Source organism: Propithecus coquereli, unplaced genomic scaffold, assembly GCF_000956105.1.
Source record: "Propithecus coquereli isolate 6110/MARCELLA unplaced genomic scaffold, Pcoq_1.0 Scaffold248, whole genome shotgun sequence".
Lineage (NCBI taxonomy): Eukaryota > Metazoa > Chordata > Mammalia > Primates > Indriidae > Propithecus > Propithecus coquereli.
In genome coordinates, this window is record NW_012148041.1 from 2,849,788 (window position 1) to 2,870,454 (window position 20,667).

The 20,667-nt window shown below is 54.7% G+C and overlaps 1 protein-coding gene across 4 annotated transcripts in view; it reads right to left on the reverse strand.

Moving 5' to 3' along the window:
- MTCH1 (mitochondrial carrier 1) overlaps positions 1–11,243 on the reverse strand; it is an 18,147-nt gene extending 6,904 nt beyond the window's left edge. For 2 of the 4 annotated variants that reach the window (XM_012646623.1, XM_012646621.1), the window contains exons 1-7: positions 10,535–11,243; positions 6,683–6,767; positions 3,668–3,774; positions 3,245–3,322; positions 2,808–2,865; positions 2,383–2,434; positions 772–831 (exon numbers count right to left, since the gene is read on the reverse strand). In XM_012646623.1, the coding sequence (XP_012502077.1) occupies positions 772–831; positions 2,383–2,434; positions 2,808–2,865; positions 3,245–3,322; positions 3,668–3,774; positions 6,683–6,767; positions 10,535–10,855 (761 nt within the window). In that variant the 5' untranslated portion in view covers positions 10,856–11,243. The remainder of the gene's footprint in view (positions 1–771; positions 832–2,382; positions 2,435–2,807; positions 2,866–3,244; positions 3,323–3,667; positions 3,775–6,682; positions 6,768–10,534) is intronic. The other 2 variants (XM_012646620.1, XM_012646622.1) reach the window with 2 other exon arrangements.
- Between the last annotated feature and the right edge of the window lie 9,424 nt (positions 11,244–20,667).

Genomic DNA, 20,667 nt, shown 5'->3' on the forward strand with positions numbered 1-20,667 from the left:
AACAACAAAAAAACAAAACAAACAAAAAACACCAAAAAACCACACTTATCAAGCCTGGCTTCTGGGTTCTTTCTGTCTGAGGTTCACTCTTTCTAAACCAGTCTCCTCGGCACGAGCTCTCTTCACAGATGAAGCAAGCTGGATGTGGGACACCAAAGAGAGCGGGGGTCTGTGGCCTCAGGAGACTGTGTGCCCTACAAAGGAGCAGCCCCTGGGCCCAGCCAATGGCCGCTCCACAGAAAAACCAGCCCAGCGGGGCCAGATTTTCTGACTTTTCAAGAGAAGCCAGAAATATGGATTTTTGTGTGAAATATCTTAAATGTTAACAAGTAATTTGTCAGAAGTGCTATGTCAAACAGAATCCACTGGTTGGAATCAGCCAGTGGAACTGCCAGAACTCAACCTGCAGTCCATGACACAGATTTCCGGTCATTTTCTAATGCCCCAGCTCATGAAGCCCGGGCCCATGGCCCGCCCCAGTCCCAGGGCGGAGGGATGGGGCCTGGTGGGGGCTGGTCAGTCCATGTCCCAGTGTGCTGGACAAACCATTCGTTTTTATGGCAGCCGTGACCTGAAAAGGGCTGGGCAGCTTGGGTGGCGATGGTCTGTAGCTGCCAGGCGACGGAGCTCTGTGGAGCTGACTGCGGCTACTCGGGTGGGCAGAGCCCTGCGGTTGGGCCGAGGTCAGCAGCTGTGGCCTGAGAGGCTGAGGACACGCTGGTTAGTGCAGCCGTGCCCGTGGCCTGTCATGGGGTGTATAGACTCACGTACACGAAGAATCCCAGCAGCCCCTCTTCTTTGAAAATCTTCCCAATGGAGCTCAGCACGCCACTGCGAAGAAGGCAAGACAGGACACAAGGTCACCTGGTCACCAAGCAGAGCTGACCAGCCCTGCTTCGACCCAGCCAGCCCTGGGCAGGATGGGGAGGACTGTTACCCAGAAGAATCCGAGTAGAAAGAACAGAGAGCTCTTGTCTGGGGTGAGGAGGAGTTTACACAGTTCATGGACTGGGAAAACACAACCACTCACAGGGGCAGAAGACCTAGCAGTGCTCTGCTGCTCTTCTGTGGGGTCTGGAATGTAGGAACAAACCTCCTAGCTCGGGCCCCACTGCAGGGGCAGTGTGTCCTACGCCCACCTGACCTCTGCTTATCTCTGATTAAACAACCTTGTGGCAGAAGAGCCTATGTGCCCACCCGAGACGGAGAGCAGGAGGGGCTGGGGAGCAGAGAGAGTCGCCTTCCCAGAGGGCAGAGAAGGAACACGGGGCCCTGCTGCAGGGGGCCCCGGAAGCAGCCTGGGAAAAGGTACCTGGCCCCAGGGAGCCTGGGGACTAGTGCCCTGGCCACTGTACCTGTTAGACATCAGAGGACAGGCTGAGGTGTCTAAGGTATGAAATGCCAAGGAGGCGCAACCTCTGTGACCAGTGGCTGGAAACATCAGCTGGCCTGAACGGAGGCTATGCAAAAAGACGGTGGCCGCCAAAGCCCTGGCTAGCCTGGGTCCTGGGACGCCCTCGCCCTGCAAGGCCCCACAACCATTCTCAGAACAGTGGCTGGGCCCACTGGGGTCTCAGCCAGATTATTCTCTCCCGGTCCTATCTACCAACCTCACACTTCAGACTCAGGGAACGCGCCAATTTCCCATTAGTGAACCCAAGATGAAGCACCAGCACCGTGGCAGCCAAACTTCCTGGGGTGGTGGCCCCACAGGACAGCTGCAGAAAACAACTGACCCCAGGAAATGAGAATCTTAGAGAGGAAGGGTGAGCCGGGTGTGTCCTCCTGCCACATGCCTCTAGGATCTGCCTCCCATCCTGCGCTGGGCCTCAGCGGGGCAGGGAAGGCGTAAGTGGCCTCGGAAGGGGCTGTGTCAAAGATTCGCCCCCAGCACCCGCTCAGGGCCACGCACAGGAGATCTAGGTGAGTGCCTGGTGCACAATCACAGGGATAAGCTGTAAGCCCACGGGGCTGACAGGATCTTCACAGGGGATGGAAAGAGCTATGAGCCAGGTTCTACGAAGAGCTGGAGAAATCATGAGGGCATAACCCTGGGGGTTCAGGCGGGGACCTCAGCTGCGTCCTCAGTGGCAGAAGCAGCCCTGGTGCCGGAACTCGCCATCCAAGCAGACCCCAATCCCACTCCCCTCTGCAACACATCTAGGCCCAGCCCGGACAGCCCCTGATGACAGACGGAGAAGAGGAAATGCCCCGGACACAGACCACGGGAGCCACCACCACAGTGCTCAGCACCAGGAGCAGGCTGGGCTCCCACAGAGAGCCGGGGCAGAGAGGGTACTGCCGCTGAGCCCAGCACGGCCCGCCCCGGCAGACCCTGAAGGCAAGAGGGCCACTCCCGCCAGTCCAGAAAGAATCACTCACCTGTACTTGGCCTCCCGTCCCACAAACTGGACCATGCAGCGCATTGAGATAACTGGAGAAAAAAGCACACACACACAGGTGGTGTAGTGGCCAAGGCCCGTGACACCTCAACCACAGGGTGCCCAGTGCAGAGTGGCCACTGAGCAACGTGGCCTGTCAGAGCGCAGGAGAGGAAGAGGGCCTCTGGCATTCCCCGTCACACCCATGACCACAGCGTTCCGCTTTCTCTGCCTGAGAAGTCCCAGCTCCCTTTGGAAAAGACCCATGGCCAGTCTCTCCTCAGTGGGGTTCCCGTGGAATACCCCCCACCCCACTGCCACCTCCCAGTTGTTCTGCCCCTGCCTAGCAACAGTCCGCAAGGGGTGGCCCCACACCCCACCACACTGGGCTTGTGGCTTAAAGGCAGTCTCCCATGGGTGACTTACCATGCAGGGGATGCGCCAGCATGCGGGACACGCACTGCATCATCATCTCGTAGGACGTCTGGAAGAGAGCAGAGGGGGGGTCTCTGTCGGGCCTGTCTCTCGCGTTGGCACTTGCGGGGAGCTACAAGTCCTCATGGGGGACCGAGATCCCACAGCCCTCACATGGGGTCGGTCCACCAAGGATGGCTCCCCTTGTTGCCCATCCCTAATTCCCTATACCCAGAAGTGCTGCCAGGTCCCAGGCTAGGCCCGGTGGCTGCTGAGAAGGCTTTCTGGGACCCCCATAGTGTCCAAGCGGGGGCTCCTTCCAAGTGGCACCCCATCCAAGCACGCACAAGGCCCCAACTCTGTTACTGTTCAATGACATGCCCAACTCAGGGATGAGAGCTAATCGGACCCCTTCCCACACCTCCCCCAGTCCAGCCCCACACACCCACCTCCTTCACGACTTTCTTCAGAGAAGTCTTCATATCGTCCTTGTTGGAAACCTGCTCAATCTCATCTGGAGGGAAAACCTGAAACGAAAAGCAGGGGAGGGCCCAAAGCAAAGTCCAGCTTCACCCCTCAACACAACTCGTAAGGGACTCTGACGGCGGGAACCAGCTCCTCATATTTTCCCTGCAGTGTCCACTAGCTGGGCCTGCTTCAGGTAACGCCCAGGCCTGGAGTCTGGAGGAAAAGAAAGCCACCGCCTGGTGTCACAGCTGCGGGAAAGAGGGAGGACTGTGGGGCGGTGCCGGAGTGGAGGTCCGCCAGCCCAGGAAAGGGGAGGCAGGACCAGGCACATGTGCTGCCTCTGGGGGTGGCCGGGAGTGCGCAGGAATCTCAGGCAACTGCTCCTGGCTTCGCCCCGGGCTTACCTTCTTCATACTGCCCCGGGTCACAGTGGAGAGAGCGTTGGACATCAGCCGGGGGCTCAGGCCTCGGAACAGCCCTATCTTACCGTCCACTTGCACAATGTACTTGGCTATGAGAAAACAGAAGTGGCAGGGTCACGTCCAGCCCAGCGGCACCCACTCCTGGGTCACACACACCCAGAGCAGATGCAGCTTGTCCTTCAAGTACCTGCCAGCTACAGGTACGGGAGGGCACACCATCCAGGACCCGGCAGCAGTCAGGCCCCATCCCCAAATGTCTTCTAGCCCGTTTCTTTTTGTAAAGCCTTCAAAACATATTTTTGACAAACAAGTTCATAGATTTTCTTTTTTTTAGCTTTAAAAACTCTACTTGGCAAACTCAGCTATGATTTCTCAACTCAACCACTTAAGTGCTGCAACCCAGAAAATAATTCTGTTGCCTGTAAATGGTGTTTTTATCTGGGAAAAGAAAAAAAAGGAAAAAGAGAGAGAGAGCCCACAGGCAACGAAGTCTGCAACCTAAGGGAGGATTCAAAGCGGAAGGAAGGGCTCCCAGAAGACGTGCTCGAGAACGTCCCCTGAACACGCCCACAGCCAAGGCAGTCTCCACCCAGGACACCAGCTGGCACCTGCTGGCACCTGCTGGCATTCATTAGTCAAAGGAAAAACGAGTCTATGGAGAAGTAACTAAAAAAGAAGCACCAACGAACAATTCTAGAAAAACCTTAAAATGGCCAGGGGAGCTAGACCCTACCCGTATGAGTTAGTGGTGTTTCACTCGGGCCTAACTTTCTAAGGATGATATTTCATTGTTTTACATCAACTTTTTAAACATGTTCAAAAAGGCAGGGTATTTTTATAAACCTCCGTACCTGGAAGCTAGCAGAATATTCTCCCAGACAACATGCTCCCCTTTCAGGGCCCTGACTTTAGCTCTCTAGCACCTCACAGAGGCAGGAACGAGCAAACGTGCTTTCTGCTTCTCTGCAGTATGTCTGCCAGCCCGGCAATTCACTGTCGCAGCCAGCACGGCGACAGCCGGCCAAGCGCCTGTTACCTGTCCATGTGGTTTCCCGACATGGGGGTGGGCTGGGAAGAGAGGAGGTGCAGGAGGGGAGGGGAACGCAGGGTGACACGGCAAGGTGCCCTACTTGACAGAGTGAACAGGCAGAGGAAGGTGTGTTTGGGGAGGGGAGATCCGGGTCAGGACCAGGGAGCTTGGATAAAGTCTCAGCCGGTGACCCTGAGCAAACCTTTACCTCCTTTCTATCTGACTTGCCCACCAGTAAAGATGGAGAAAGGCCCCTTACTTCTCCGCGTTACAGAGACGAACTGTGAGCGAGGAGGGCAGAGGAAGGTATGCTGCTGCCTACAGAGGCCTCTGCGGCCGAAGGGGCCCAGGGCCGGCCAGGGCTCCATTGTTCCAGGGCCTTTTTGCAGTGCCCGGAGACCCTCTGGCGAGTCCTTTCCTTCATACCAGAGAATGGCACGACAGCTGTGGTGCTTTCCTCCATGACATGGGGCGATGCTGTCCAGACAGTACCAGACAGCCACACTTGAGAGCAGGTGTGTCCGGAAATGCCCAACGGACATCTGCTCACATCTGGACTGAAACTACATTTACATGAACAGGGCTGGGGGCACCGCAGAACCTGCTCATCTTTACAAGAGGCAGTAAGATGGGGGTCAAGGCCTCTCTACCCTGGGTCCCTTTGGGAACGGCTGTGTGACATGAACAGAGGTGATCTGGGTTCTAACCCCCCATCTCTGACACAGCAGGCAGAGCCAGACACAGAGAAAGCACAGTGAAGCGGGCTGGCAGCCCTCCACCCTGGCCGCCACAAACCCAGTGTCGTCTCTGGGTACTGGCCCCACCGTACGACAGTGGGCGTGCCTTCCCACTTCTGTGGTTCCCCCTCCCCTACACTCACAGCTTTAAAATGACACATTCTGCCTGGCCCTAGACTCTGCACTCAACAATACAGGGACAAAACTTGAAGAGAAATGTGACATCTGCTTCTGCCAACAGTGTGTGAAGTGGAAAAAGGTAACATAGAGGCCAAGCTCTAAGTTATTCGGCAGTAAGGTTTCAGAGAACCTTCTGGACTAACCAAACAGGTAAGAGCAGAGGTACAGGAAACATGAGGAGACTAGCCTGGACTGGAACGCTGGCTGTGAATGTGGAGAAAAAGGACACATTTAAAGAAAGCCTCCAGCCGGGCGTGCCTGTGGTCACAGCTACTCGGGAGGCTGAGGTGGGAGGATCGCTTGAGCCCAGGAGTTGGAGGCTGCAGTGAGCTAGGCTGAAACCACTGCACTCCAGCCTGGGTGACAGAGCAAGACCCTGTCTCTAAAAAACAAAAACAAAAAAATAAATAAAAATAAAGAAGGCCTCCATCACGGTCCATCTGCTGCATACCTGGAAGCGCAGCGGGGCCGGAGCGGGAAAGCGGCTGCTCAGGGGCACACAGAGGTGGAGCTGCAACCCCCACGCACCACACCGTACTATGGCCAGTAGATGAAGGCACCACTGCCTGGGGAATGCAGGGGACACGGGACAAGGGGTGGGATGAAATAAAGAACACAGGAGGGCCCCACAGGCCTCCTGAAGGAGCGGCAGGAAAGCAAAACAGCTGGTAACAGCGCCAGGACTGCTCAGCAGGCAAAAGGAAACCACCCCAGCCCCAGTGCCAGGCACAACCTGGGGTGGCAGGGATGACAGGGACCAACCAGTGTCCTGGACTGGCCCCTCTCTCAGGCACCTGTCTGTCCCCTCCTGCTGCCTGGGTTGGTGGCTGGCAGCTGCAGGCAGAGGAACTGGACCAAAGCTGCATTGTTCACCTGTTCCTGCCCGAACCCGGACGCCTCCAGCCACACTCTTGAATCCCCTCCTCTCTGCCAGCCCCCGCTCTGGGTGCCATGCTACATGGCAGGTTCCCCGGGGCCAGCTGGGCCTGCTCCTCACTGGGGGCCTCTTTTTTGTCAGTGTGGGCCTTCCTGTCTGGGAAGCACACTCACCGTAGGTGAAGAAGCTCGGCAGATAGAGGACCTTCCTCCCCAGCACGTTGGTCCCAAGGGTGGGGGGCATCGGCTCATGACCCACCTTCAGATGAACAAAGACAAAGGAAGATAAAATTCTACTGGTGATTCAGTCCCACTGCTCCTCCTTCTCCTTCCCAGGCCTCTAACTCGTCTCCCACAAATTCTAAGTCTGTTCCTGTTAGTGCTTTCCCCATCAAAACACACCAGAGATCTCATCAGCGTCTATACCATCGGCAGTGCTTAATCCTCCAATGAACGGAAACGTCTAGTCACAGATGCTACCCCAACCGCAGCCCAGGTCACGCCCACTCCCCAACATTCTTACCTTCAAATCCCAGATATGTCCAGTGTAGACACCCCCATTTCTACGTATTTCAAACCCCACTCTCATCTCAGAATAAATCTCAGTTAATTCTCACCTCCGGGTTAAAAACTGCATTCTAATCTCAGTTCCAAATGTGGCAATACCAAAACACATCACACCCAAATCTCAGTCCCAAACTTCGGACAGCTCAGCCCTACATCACCCATTCCAAAGCCCATCCCAAACTCAAATTCCTTACCAAGTCTCCTGCAGGCCCCTCCCCATCTATCCCCCTATGCCCAGGGTTAGCAAGTCATTAGCTCGAATCGTAGTCGTTCCTCAAGCAAATCCTCAACTGTGTTCTAATCTCAATCATGCTGTATCCCTGTGACAAGATGACTCCCTGATTTCTGCAAGACCATTATAGTTCTTGCTGTCCAGATGCTCATTATGACTAAAGTATTTGTTAAACCCACGAGTGGGAGAAGACCAAGCCACCCCTATCGATGTGAGGGGGCGGAGTCTCTGCTGAGGGGTGAGGCCATTTGTTGCGCTGCCAATTAACATGGAGACAGACTGCTGCTGGAGGAGGCAGAGAGTCTAGGAGACCAGCGCCTAGGTGGGGAGGGAGAAGGTCCCACCCTCCCTTGGCAGGGGGCCAGGACCCCAGCGCCATGTCCTCCAAGCAGGCCAGCCGGGTTCAGGGACCAGAAGAGCAGCTCCCTTGGACGTGGAGGAGGATGGGGCCTGCAGCCGTGGGAGGGAGCAGAAATGGCAGGTTAGCCAAGCTCTGCTTTAACTGGATTAGTATGCTTCTAGTGCTTTTCTGTGTCTTGTGGATATGATTCTGAGAGGCATAACAGATTATTAATTATAAATTTACAAACTTCTCTATGATGGGGATTTTTTTTAAAAAAGTTCTGGCCAAGGGGAGCCGAGGGAGGAAAGGGGTGAGTCGGCTGACCCAGGCAGTCAGCCCTCTGCCTCTAGACCTCTTCCCTTCCAGGTTAAAAACTTGAAGCCTCTGAGTGAAGCTCTGTTTTGATTTTGTTCTCTTGAATACAGGTGATATTTCCCTTCTACCTTCCACTCCGTCTCAGTTACTGCTCCTTTGCTGCCGTACTCAGTTTAGTCACTATAATTTGGGAATCCTACTGATTCCCCCTCAAATCTGTGTCCTTTCACCCCACATCCCCATAGCTCCCAAATCTGTTGCATCTACTTTCTTAACCTCTACTCAGGTTATCAAAGGCACACTAGCCATATCTCAGCCCCATTCCTCTCACCTCTAAGTTTTAATTATTTGTTCCCAAGTCATGCTCACCCAGTTTCATCCTCCAGTCGGTCAGCCCAGACCTAACCACAGCTGTGGCCTTCTAGCAGACAGTGGCAGGCCAGTCCATCATCTTCGGGTCTCCAGCTCCCAAACGTGACGCCCACACTCCCCGATCTAAGGCACTACATTCCTACTCTCTTAATCTAGACACCACCAAATCTGTCACTCGACTCCTGCCGCACCCCCTTGCGGTAATCTGCCTGTTTCTGATCCTCAAACTATACCCACTTAAGATCTCACCCTCAATTACGTTACACTCGGCACCAGCTGGGTTCAGATCAGATAGGCCACCTCTGTCACCCCAACTGGGCTCATCCATCCTCACCCAACCATCTACCCTTTGGTCTCCCTCATTCCCCATATTTCTTTCCAAACCACCCTTATTTCAATTTTCTTTTCAAACCTGTAAACCAAATCCACCATCTTCCAAATGATGAAGCCACTTCCCCATTTCCCTCACACTGAGCCCACCCCTTCCTTGCTTCAGCATCGTCCATTCCACAGACCCTTCCACCTGCCGCCCCCAAATCCCAGCCCTCACCCAGTCTCACTCCATCGGCTTCTAGTACCCTCCACGTTTCAGGTACCACCAGTTCCAAAGCATCAGTTTCTCTCCCAAACCTTCGTGCTCTATTGCTGTAAACACAACCGAATCTTGTAAGAAAAGCAGCCTTCACTCGCAAATCACAACCGAAGGCCAGTCTTGGTCTCCACCTTCTCCCATCAGCCGTTTTCCAGTCTCAGCCGCAATCAGGGTCTAGTCAGGCGCCCTGACACCCCTGACTGAATCTCCTCATTCCTTGTCATGTTCCTGGTCCAACCTAAAAGCCTATTAGCCCCATTCCTCAGAGCCCAGATTTCAATTACTCCCATTTTCAGGGGCCTCTCATTTCAGCTGTATTTCCCATTCTTTCAGTCCATTTATAAGGCCGGTAAAATCTGACACCCACTTGCCTCAACTCAAATCTAGAAATTGTGGCTAAGTCTCCATCTCAGTCTTTACCTCCACTGCCCACTCTTCTAAACTGGAAACCTCTAGCCTACACTTCAGGTAGCAGTTCAGGCCCGAAGGCCCCCATCAAAAGCGTGCCCATCTCAGTCACACCCACCTAGTTCTGCCAAACGCACACCTGCACGCACACTCCCCTTCCAGCCCGATCTCTCTCCCAAGCAGCACACTTCGTCTGCACAGCACTGCTGGCTACCACCAAATACGCCAAGGGCCTAAGCGTCCCTCCATGCCAGAGACATCCCCAACTCCGTCTCAATTTCTGCTAGCCCCTTCCTATCCTGCCGCCTTATGTCTCCAGGGCCCCTTCTGCCTAATTCCAGTACTCCCACGCCCCCCCCAACCCTCTCCTCACACAGCACTGTGATTCCTGTCTCCCTGTCTTCCGACCCCAACTAAGACTTCCACTTCTCCTCCAAATGCGTCATCCTCTTCCCCCTAAAACCCTCCCCCCGCTCCAGACACACTGCTGCCGCTCCCCTCCCCCAGTGCGTGGCCCTATCCCTCCCCTCCCCTCAAATGCGTCACCCTGTCCCCTCCTCCCACCAAATCTGTCGTCGCCATCAAATCCAGAGCCCCCACCTCGGGTAAACCGATAGCCCTCCTCTGCTAAATGTTTTTGCTTGAGCACTCTCCCACCAAATTCCGTCACCATTAAATCCAATACCTCCGGCCCCTCCGCGCCCAAGTCTGATGACCTTCCTTCCTTCTCAAATTTTTGGCTCCGGCGCCTATCTTTTGTCCCCTTAAATCCATCTATGTCAGATCCAGAGCACCTGCTCCCCTCTACCCCAGATATGTGCTCCTCACCTTCCAAACACCCATTCGCCAAAACTTCTCGCCCCTCCCCCAATTCTGTTGCTTCTTCCCTCCCTCCAAATCGGCTGCCCGGCCCTATCCCAAGTCCATCGCCCCCATTCCTTTTTCTCCTAAACCCATCTCCCCACCCCATCACCCCCTCAAACTCCCCAAATTGCGAATTCCTTCCATCCCCTCCCAAATCTGTTGCTCCGATCCCTTCATCCCCCTCCTGCTCCCTTCGGCCCCCCAAACCCGATGTCCCCGCCCCTCTCCCCAAATCCGTCGCCATTGACTCCTCCGCCCCAATCCTCCCCCAGATCCTCGTCTGTCACCTTCATAGCAGCCTCCCATCTCCTTACGGCGCCCCTAGTCCCCCACCTGGATGAGCAGCTTCACGTAGAGCAGCGGGTGGCTGAGCGCCGTCACCCCCGCGCCCAGGGCCACGAAAAGAGCCTCAGTGGTCGGGGCGTTGTCCCCGGAGCCCAGGCCCCCGTTTGCGCTGTCCATCCTGCGGGCCGAGGGCTGCGCCGCAGGCCGAGGGTGGCGCGGGTGTGCGCGGTGCGCGGGCGGCGGATCGCGAGCTCGGGCCTCGACCCCCGCTGCCGCTCCGCCGCGAGCTCCGGCTCCAGCTCCCGCTCCCGCCATCCCCGCGGCCCCGCCGCGAGCCCAAGGCGCCACTTCCGGGTCCGAGGCCCCCATGGCGCCGGGCGGCGAGGTCACTCCCCGTCACGTGCCGGGGAGCCACGCCCCGAGGGCGTCAGAGGGCGGGGCCGGAGCGCACCACTTGAGAGCGCGGGGGAGCCGGGGAGCGAGGCGCGGCGGGCGGTGCGCGCCGGATGTGGCTTCCGGTGCGGCTGCCGGTGCGGCTGGGGCCTGGCAGGACGCTGGGCTGCGGACCTGGGGTCAGTGGTCGTGGGTGGTCCGGACCAGGGGCTCGCCGGCTGTGGAGGCCGCCGCAGTCCCAGGCCCTCCCCCGGGAGTTCCAGAGGGCTGCGGGGGCGGGGTTCGGCGGCGCCGGCCGCTCCTGTCCCCGGTTTGGTCTGTGGCGGTTCCAAGCCCCCTCCCCGGCTTCCCGAGTGTTCTCCGCAGTTCTGGGCCCGCCCCTTTGCGGCCCAGAGCCCAGTCACCGAGGCCTGCGAGGAGCTCTGCGCGAGCCGGGCCTCCAGCGGTGTCCGGTGCCCCGAATGCCGTCCCCGCCGGACCACAGCCGACATCCCCTCAGCGACGGTGCGCCCCGCGCCGCTGGGCCTTTGCGCTCCTCCCTTAGAGCCCATGCTTGTAAAATTTGTTTTGCGGTAAGGAAATTGAGTATCTCCCTCGCTACATCGTGAAGGTTTTAATAAGTCCTTCGATAGGAGCACAGGTAGGCACTGCGCTAGGCGCCTATGGTTAATCCTCGGTTAATGAAAGTGAGTAATAATAACTAGCCCTTCAGTTGCAGTTACTATTCCCTTTACACGCGTTAGCTCAAGTATAATCCTCACAACAGCCCTCTGAGCTACAGCAGGGGCCCTGTTCGTGTTTGTAAAGTGCCCTATGCCTGCAACACCTACAGCAGTGTCCTGCTAGTGTGGGAGTTCCCCGTAAAAGTTTCTGTTTGAACCGATCCTAGAGTCTTCAGGGACACAGCAGTGGGGAAACGTGGTCCCTTTGCCTGTGCTTACCCTGCTGCCAGGTCGTTGTGAGCAATGTTTTCAGACATCTGCCTTCTGATCACTTTTACTATTTGTTCAGGTTTCACCCAGTGTCCTTTCTGAATCCCCTCCTGCCTTACCCCCCAGATAACCACCTCCCCCCTTTGCCAGTACTGTCAAGAAACATCCTATACAATTTCCACCTTCAAAACTTGCTAGTCTCCCTTCCTCCCTCCCTCACCTTAGCCTCCCTAATCCTCGCTTGTCCAGGTGGAATCACTTGCAAAATCTCCTAGCCCTTTCAGCTTGCTGTGTTTTCTCCATGAAACACAAATTTCATAACCCAGAAGAGCTCATAGGTTTCCAGCTTGGGGGTGAGGCTGGGGAGGGGGATGGTTTACTTCACCTTCCTTCTGAAACTTCCTCACATAAATCTTTTCCTTCTCTAGGCTTTTCCTCCCCATTTTTCCCCAGCTGTCTGTTTTTCCTAACTTGACTGTTGACCTTTAAGCCTTGTACTCTGTCTAACGTGGTCACCTGACATTTTGTGTATGCTATAGTTGGCCCTTTCAAATTGTGGTTCCATGTAAGGCAGCTACATTGTATTGGTGTGTATTATTTTGTATCTTCCACAGCACCAAATACAGGGACATACGTGCTGTAAATGTTCTATAAATTGTTTCTAAGTGATTTGACAATTTTCCTAAGCAAAGAAATTAAAGGAAAAATAGATCAGTTAAACCAGTTAGATCCCTAAGGGTACCAAGCAGAAGCAAATGTAAAACTGAAGTTGCCCTGCAGTTGCTCATTTTCTAGAAACAGCTGACCTGCTGAAGGAAACATGAGAATTGGAGTCAAAGGTGACTAGCTCTGAATCCTGGCCCTGAAAGAAAGCCTCTGAGCCTCTATTCTTGCAGATGTACAATAAGACCTAAGGTTAAGGCATGTGACAAAGTGGCAGAGCCACCACTCAATACATGCTGCCTAAAAGGCGAAAAGTTGCCAAAACGTCCAGGGGAGAGATTCATCTTTGAGAATTTCCCCCATGGATTGCTTTAAATATTTTCCCTATCTCCCATCACTCCCTTCTTTGTGGATATTTCTTCATTTGTATAGCCCAACTCGTTTCTGCACAAGGCAGGTTGTTTAACTTGCAGGCATGGAACCACTTTTGTCCAAACAGTAATAGAGGCTTCTTACTAGCTGGTGACAGCCCCAGCAGTTTCTGTCCCAGGGGACATTCTGAATTAAGGGAACAGAACTATGCTGAGATAGAGCTGCTCAATTCAGAAAACACTTCTTATCCGTGTTGTACTAAAAAAAGGAACATTATAACTGTGATCGTCTCAGGAATCCTGGCATATCGTGCAGGTCACCAGAAGTGTAGTGGCATGAGGAATTGCTAAGCCTTCTGGGGGAAACATGGAAGACAACTTTGGAACTGAGAGGCCCCAGGCTTTGGGATGAAACTTACGAGAGAAAATCTGGGAAGTGGGGGCCTTTAAACTCTGGGGAGACTTGGTATGTCACAGTGAGTCCAATACTACCACCAAGCCAGAAAGCATCAAATGCCTAGTTTGTGCTCTGCTCCATCATTCTCTTGGAGAAAGGCAAGTCCACCTAAATCTCCTGTGACCCACTGTCTGTGCCAAGAGGTGGGAAGAAGTTTTCTTCTCCAGCATCAATCAGTAAAAATCAAATTTTAATGGGCCCTTGCCTAGAGTTGGGGTGAGTTTCAGGATTAAGATTATATCGGGACTGTTCATTCTAAGGGAGACTTCTGAGTGATAAAAGTGAATGAACTGTTGGTATGGGTGAGGGCGTGGATGAGTCTCAAAAACATTATTTTGAATGAAATAATCCAGACACAAAAGAGCACCTGCCGTGTGATTCCATTTATACAAAGTTCCAAAACGAGCAAAATTAGTCGTCGGGATAAAAATCGGAACAGTGGTTGCCTGTGATGGAGGATTGGCTGGAGAGAGGTGTGAGGAACATTCTGGAGGGGTGGAAACAGTCTTCATCTTGATTGGGGTGATGGTTACATGTGTATGTCATAGTAAAAGCTCATCAGACAGTACTCTTAAAATCTGGGCATCTTATTATATGAACATTATTCTTTAAAAGAAATATTTCAACTCTGCGTCCTCTTGGTGGGTATCCAGGGGTATTACAGAGAAGGAGCTGTCAAAATGCGTGCTGCACACATGCATGTGAATTCTCATGTAACTGGAAAAATGAAACTACTCTCTTCTCCACTGCGTCCCCACCACTCCTTGGCAAAGTCTGAATCCTTACAGCAGTGGTGTGCTGCTAAGCATTTAACAACCCGCTCTCCAGGGGAAAAAAAGTTCTGATTTATAACACTTGTAGATTCATGTGGTGTAAATATTCTTGCTGTGGCTGATTTCGGGCTGCTAATGTGATGATGTCACAGATTATGGAGCTGGGACGAGATGGGCACAATTGACTTTCACAGGCCAGTGTGAGCCAACTCCAGCACATCACTGTGACAAGCCTTTCTTTCAAAGATTCAGGGGTTCTTGGCAGAGCTGAGGAAGCAGCCCTTAAACAGTGTGCGGCTCCGGAGCGAGTAGCCGTTTCCTGTTAGTGTGAATGTCAAGGACGGTGGGAAGGAACTGACGCTGCCCTGAAGTGATGACGTGGAGCACTGACCCCACCGTGAGTGGGCTCGCCTTGTAAGATCTGGCAGTCTGGGCACTGTGTAACGGAGCGTAGCAACCTGTTAGCATCATCAGGATTTTTAATATAGGTTATTTCATTTAAAATTCATTATTCCTGATTTCTCTCGGGAAGAACAAAGAAGAAAATCGGGTACCACAGGGCCTGCATCCCCTCTTGGCAACAGCAGGTCATAACAGGGTCACAGCTGCCCCTGTGAGAAGGACATGGAATCCCCACCCTTAATATCCATGTCCTAGCAAGACACCTGCTGCAACCACTTATGTTACGTGTGTGGTTCTAATCAGCATTGGAGATTGTGTAAGTCTCGGTTTAGACTGTGCCAACTCTGAGAACTGGTTTGGGGGTGTGTGTGTCAACAGTTAACTTCTGGGTGGGCCGAACAGTATCCCCCCACACGCATAGTTCCCCCAGTGGGAGGAACCAGATTTGGCATCTTGGGATACTCATGCTCACTCTGGGCGCTCAGTGGGGCTGGGGACACCAAGGGCCGTTACCACCCAGGGCACTGCCTGGACCCTCGATTCCTAAAATCCCGGCTGAACATTAGAATCACCAAGGGAGTTTTTTTGTTTTTTTTTTTTTTGAGACAGAGTCTCGCTTTGTTGCCCTGGCTAGAGTGAGTGCCGTGGCGTCATCCTAGCTCACAGCAACCTCAAACTCCTGGGCTCAAGCGATCCTTCTGCCTCAGCCTCCCGAGTAGCTGGGACTACAGACATGCGCCACCATGTCCGGCTAATTTTTTCTCTCTGTATATTTTTTTAGTTGTCCAGATCATTTCTTTCTATTTTTTGGTAGAGACGGGGTCTCACTCTTGCTCAGGCTGGTCTCGAACTCCTGACCTCGAGCGATCCACCCGCCTCAGCCTCCCAGAGTGCTAGGATTACAGGAGTGAGCCACCGCGCCCGGCCCACCAAGGGAGTTTTTTAAAAAGCCCAGCCCTGAGCCCTGGAAGATTGCCTAAGAATCTCTGAGGATGGGTTCTTGAATTAAAACGTTTTAGCAGACGTCTCTAGATGATTCCAGTGTGCAGGAGGGTTGGGGAGCGCTATTCCCGATGGAAAACCGTGGCCGGCTCAGAGGCAAGGGTGCAGTGGCCAGGACGCTAACTTGCATCCTGGTGGAGGGGGTGGCTGTCTCCCAGGTAGGGGAGTTACAGAAGCACAAAGAGAGACTAAGGAGACTAGAGACACTAAAGGACTAAAGAGACGAAGCTTTTTTTTTTTTTTAGGAAGGCACCATTTCAGGTGCATTTTTCTTGGGCTAAGGGAAGAGTCAAATCCAGTTTTACGTTCTTTTCCCTCCCTAGGTTGTAATTCCTGCTTCTAATAAGGGGGCGGGGCAGGAAGGGAAGTGGGCTTGCCATGCCCCAGCCCTGCTGGGTACCAGGTGGAAGCTGTGTCTGGTCCAGGAGACTTGGGCCTGGAGTTCCAGCAGGGGCCGGTGGCCGGCTGAGCGTTGGCCCACAGTGGGCGTCCTGGAGCTTCTGCCCTGTGAGAGCTCTGGAGGGACAGAAAGCAAAAAGTCCCCTCAGTTCCTTCAGCCAGTATTTACTGAGTACTGACCATGTGCCAAGAACTTGTGTAGATAGATGCTGGGGACAGAGCAGTGAGCAGACCAGACGGCAATGCCTGCCCTCGCGGAGCTGATACTCCAGTGGAGAGACAGACAACCAATGTAATAAATGGGCATCTCAGAAAGTGATAAATGAGAAAGATAAAGCAGGAGAGGGGACTGGGACTGTTGGGGTAAGGAAAGTCCTTGTGGGAGGTGACATTTAAGCAAAGGTTTGCGGGAGGCCAGAGGGTGAGCCAACAGATACCTGGAGGAAGAGCGTTCTAGCCTGGAGGAATAACAGGAGCAGAGCCCCAGAGGTGGGAGTTGAGCCCGGGGAGGGCAAAGAGGAAGTCAGCGAGGGGAGAGAGGCTGAAATGAGGTCGGGGAGCTGGGCCTTGCAGGCTGTTGCACTACAAGGACTGCTGTGGACTCGGCTGTGTCGCCCAGTGAGACACAAATTGAACATATCCCTGATGTAGGCTAGAGGGGAACCTTGAAAAGAGGCGGAAGGTGAGGCAAGAGTAGCGGGCGTCCAGCCAGGTTTCTTCCTGATTTGCCCTGCAGGGGACTGGGAGTGTGGTCAGGAGGGAGGCGGCTCACTCACGCTGGGGCACTGAGGCCCTGGTCAGCCCTGGGGGCTGGGCCCTGCGTGGGGGTGGGGGGACAGGGGCTTGGCAGGACCCATCAGGGGGAAGACCAGGGCAGGCAGGAGGAGGAAAGAGAAACTTCCAAGCCCCTTCTTACATGCTGGAGTGTCCTGCTCCCTACTCAGGAAAGATTTGTGGAGGGCCTACTGTGTGGCAGGCACTGTGCTAACTTCTGGGGACACAGAGACAAGCCAAGGTCCTGCGCTTTTAGGATCTGTAAGGACTATGGCCTCAGGTGGGATTTGAGTGTCATTTGTCATTGTTTCCCAAGTTCCTAGTACAGGGGCTATTTTTTGAGAGGAAAGAAGGAAGGAAGAAATCTGGTAGGCAGAGAGGAAGAAGTCCTGCGGCTGTTTGGTGGGAGACGTGGGCTTCTAGAGGGCTGGTGTGTGGCTGGTTACATAATAGCTCCCCTGGAAGTATGTAGAAGAGGAGCTTAGAGACAAGGTGCATTAATGCTGGCAGCGCAGGCAGAGAATAACTCATGCTATTGTGTGGGAAGACAGCGGAGAGGTAGCTCAGGTAGGGCAGTGGGTGGCGGAGGAAGGTCGCCAGTGGGCAGGGAAGCTGGCGGCGCGGGAACAATTTGTCCCCTTTCTCCACTTGGAGGCCTGTCGATATCTCCAAGCCACTCACGTTTCCTCGTGAGCTGCTGGAAACCGAACAGGCCCTCAGGAAAGGCCCACGGCTGTTTGGGGATAAAAGGAGCCTGAGCTGGGGCGAGGGCCCCACATGCTGGCGGTGTGCTGGCACTCAGGGCGCCTGCTCAGGCACGGCCTGGCACCACGCCGGGGCTCTGGCCTGCCTTGCTGGCTCCCTTCCGGCGCCTCCCTGACCAGCCCCCTGCCCTGGCTCTGCCAGGCCCCCTGTCATCCTCTAGAAACACAATCCCTCCCTCTGCCGGGCGCAGCCCCCCAGGGGCATGTCTCATGCCCGCTACGATCTCCAATCTCCGTCTGCTTTCCCAGGGCGCCTCCCTAGGCCCCACCTGATCCCTGCGTCTGGTGACCTTGAGTCCTTCCTGAATAGTGGGGCTGGTGCCACGGCCTGGCACCAGCCTTGCCCAGTCCCTGAGAATGCCAGCGCTGAAACCCGATAGTTCACATGCTGAAGAAGGAAGAGCTGTTTACGTTCTTCACCGACGCCCTCCAGCCACCCGCGTCAGGACTGACACCATTCGCTGTCTGGCCTTCGCTGCCGGTTTCCGCCCTCAGAGCAGCCCTCCACCTGGCGCGGCGCCCTCGCCTGCCTGTGCTCCTCAGGCCTGGCACCCGCGCCTGCCGAAGGGGCAGCCGGCAGCAGGAAGCCTTCCCGGAAGACAGCCTCAGCGCATGGGGGAATTTCCGGCAGAGGGACAGAGTGGAAAAATTCGGGCTGCTTAGGGGAGGGGACAGGCAGGACGAGTCCCAGAGGAAGGCTGGCTTTTTTCAGCTTCCTCCCTCCCCGCCAAAGACTGGCTGCTCAGAGCGTCCACCCTTTCCAGTGGCGCTGGCGGGCTGGCCTCTGCCCACCACGTGACTACCCGACAGCGCCCCCACCGGGCAGGACGAGGGGGCTAGGCGAGGTGGGGAGGGGACAAGGCTGCAGCAGCCGCCAGAGCAGGTTTCGGTGGCTGCCCACATCTTCCCTGGAGCCACATTATCCCCTCACAGGCCTGTCTGTCACAGGCCGTTACGCCCTCGGCAGGTGCTGTGTGCTTGGCTGAGGCTGGGGCGGGTCTCGGGTCAGGGAGATCCTGGGAACATGCCAGCCTGTCCCCTCCCAGACCTTGTCTCCTTGGGGATAAATGCTCCTCTGGGGAGTCCTCACTCTCCCCTGAAAAAGCTACACAATCACGAACCCCTGGAGATTTCCTACACACACACACACACACACACACACACACACACACATTTATACGTGTACACTCACAGCATCCCAGTCCTAAATTCTGACACTTCCTCCCTGGGAGCCCCCAAATGCTCTCTGCTGCCCCAAAGCTACCCCAAGAGGTTATTTGGGTGCCCCCAATCTGCACACAAAGCCCCCTCTGCATCCCTGGGCAGAGCTTCCTCGCCAGCCAGCCAGGCACTGCCCAGCCCTGCAGATCCTGCAGCGGCCTCCTTCCCTCCCTCCATCCCTCCCTCCATTCCTCCCTCTCTCTTTCCCCCTTCTGGGCTCTTCCATCCTCCCGGGGGCTTGAAAGCAGAGAAGAAGAGAGAAAAGCAAGAGGCTTATCCATGCCAAGGACCCCTAGAGCCCGGAAATGGAGACACTGCCCCATTCAGAGGGAGATCTGTTGACAACCACTGGGTCAGGGGCTCCCCTAAGCTCACGAGCGCCTTAGCACGGCAGACAAAGCCTGCCAGCGCCAGGCTCCCGGGCCCCTTCAGCCGCGTGTCCCACCTTTCCCGAGATGTGCAAGGCCTGCTCTTCCCAGTCTACCTGTGGTCTCTCAAGCCTACACCCCTTTGCACATGCTGTTCCTCTGCTCCGAATGCCCTTTCCTATCTAGTCCACCTGAGAGTTAACTCATCCTTCATCCTTCAAGGTCGTTTCTGCCAGGAAGCCTTCTGATGACCCTTCTTTGGGTGTTCATAACTCCCTTGTTCAACGCACTTGTCACATTGCATTTTAGTGATTAACAGGCCCATCTGCCTTATTAGAGTGTGCTAAGGGGCAGGGGACTGCATTTAATCCAATCTCTAACATGGTGCTGACACATAGTAGATGCTCAAGAGACACTTGTCTATTGAATGCATGACATCATGAATGGGGCAGAAAAGATAAAATTAAACAGAGAGGAACACCAGGTCTCTGAGGAAAGAAAGGAATTTCCAGCAATGGATATCAAGGAAGGCTTCCTGGAGGAGGTGAACGGGTGGAGACTCTAGGCAAAGGGAAATGACTGGTCAAGGCAGGGAGGAGCCATAGCAAGGGGCTTCTCTCAGGAATAAGAATGCTAGCAGCCCATGCTTACAGAGGGCCCACTCTGTACCAAGCCTTACTCTAAGCCCTTACTCATATTATTATCCCACTTAATCGTCATAACCATAGGAGGTTGACACTATAATTATCCCCATTTCACAGATGAGGAAAGTGAAGTTCAATTAGTGGCCCAAGGTGTGACAGAGAATTAGAACAACCAGGAATGACACAGAATACAGGATTTGACCTTATACAATGGGGTGGGAGGTTAATGTTCTAAGTCTAGAGTAAACATGGCAGACAGTGGGGACAGGAGGCCACATGTGAAGTGGGAAGAGCAAGGATGAACTGAACCAGTGGGGAAGAGCTGGGACTCTGGAGGATGGACACACAGCCACCTCCAAGCCACCAACTTTGATGACACTGGTGACCCACAGAGGAAGCCTGTGCCCTTTGTCCTGGAGCTAAACACACACCTGGCCCAGGCGCTGCACAAGCTGAAAAGGAAGGAGATCAGTGGGGACTCCACAGACCCCATCAGTGTGCACAAGCTGCACAGGGCTAGAGCCCTGCCCCGACCTCAGGACCAAAACACGGCTGCTGCGACCTCTCCTGCGCCCGTGGCCAACTATAGCCCAGACCATGCAGGCAAGGGGATTCTGGGCCTGGGGCTCAGCTAAGCTCAGTGACACAGCACAGAGGCCCCACTCTGGGTCACACAAGCAGTACCTGGTGGGCCTGGATCCCAACCCAGACTGGGTCTGTGCAGGGAAGAAGTGGCCAGGAAATGTTGGCCAGGAGGGTCTTGGATGGCTGCCCCAATGAGTTTGGGGTGGCTTCTGTGGGATAAGGGTGCTGCTTTCACAGACTGTGTGTGGAGTTGGACGTGAAGGTAGGACATCTACCTGGCGATGGCCTGAAGGTACTGCTGGGTGGCAGGCAGGAAGAGCTGCTGGTGGGACCTCTGGGGTAAGTTCTGAATTGGGTGGTGGGAGGTATGTGTAAATGAGACCAGGAGGCCTGGGCTCAGCTTAGGTGATGCCTGCAGGTGTAGGTGAGAAAC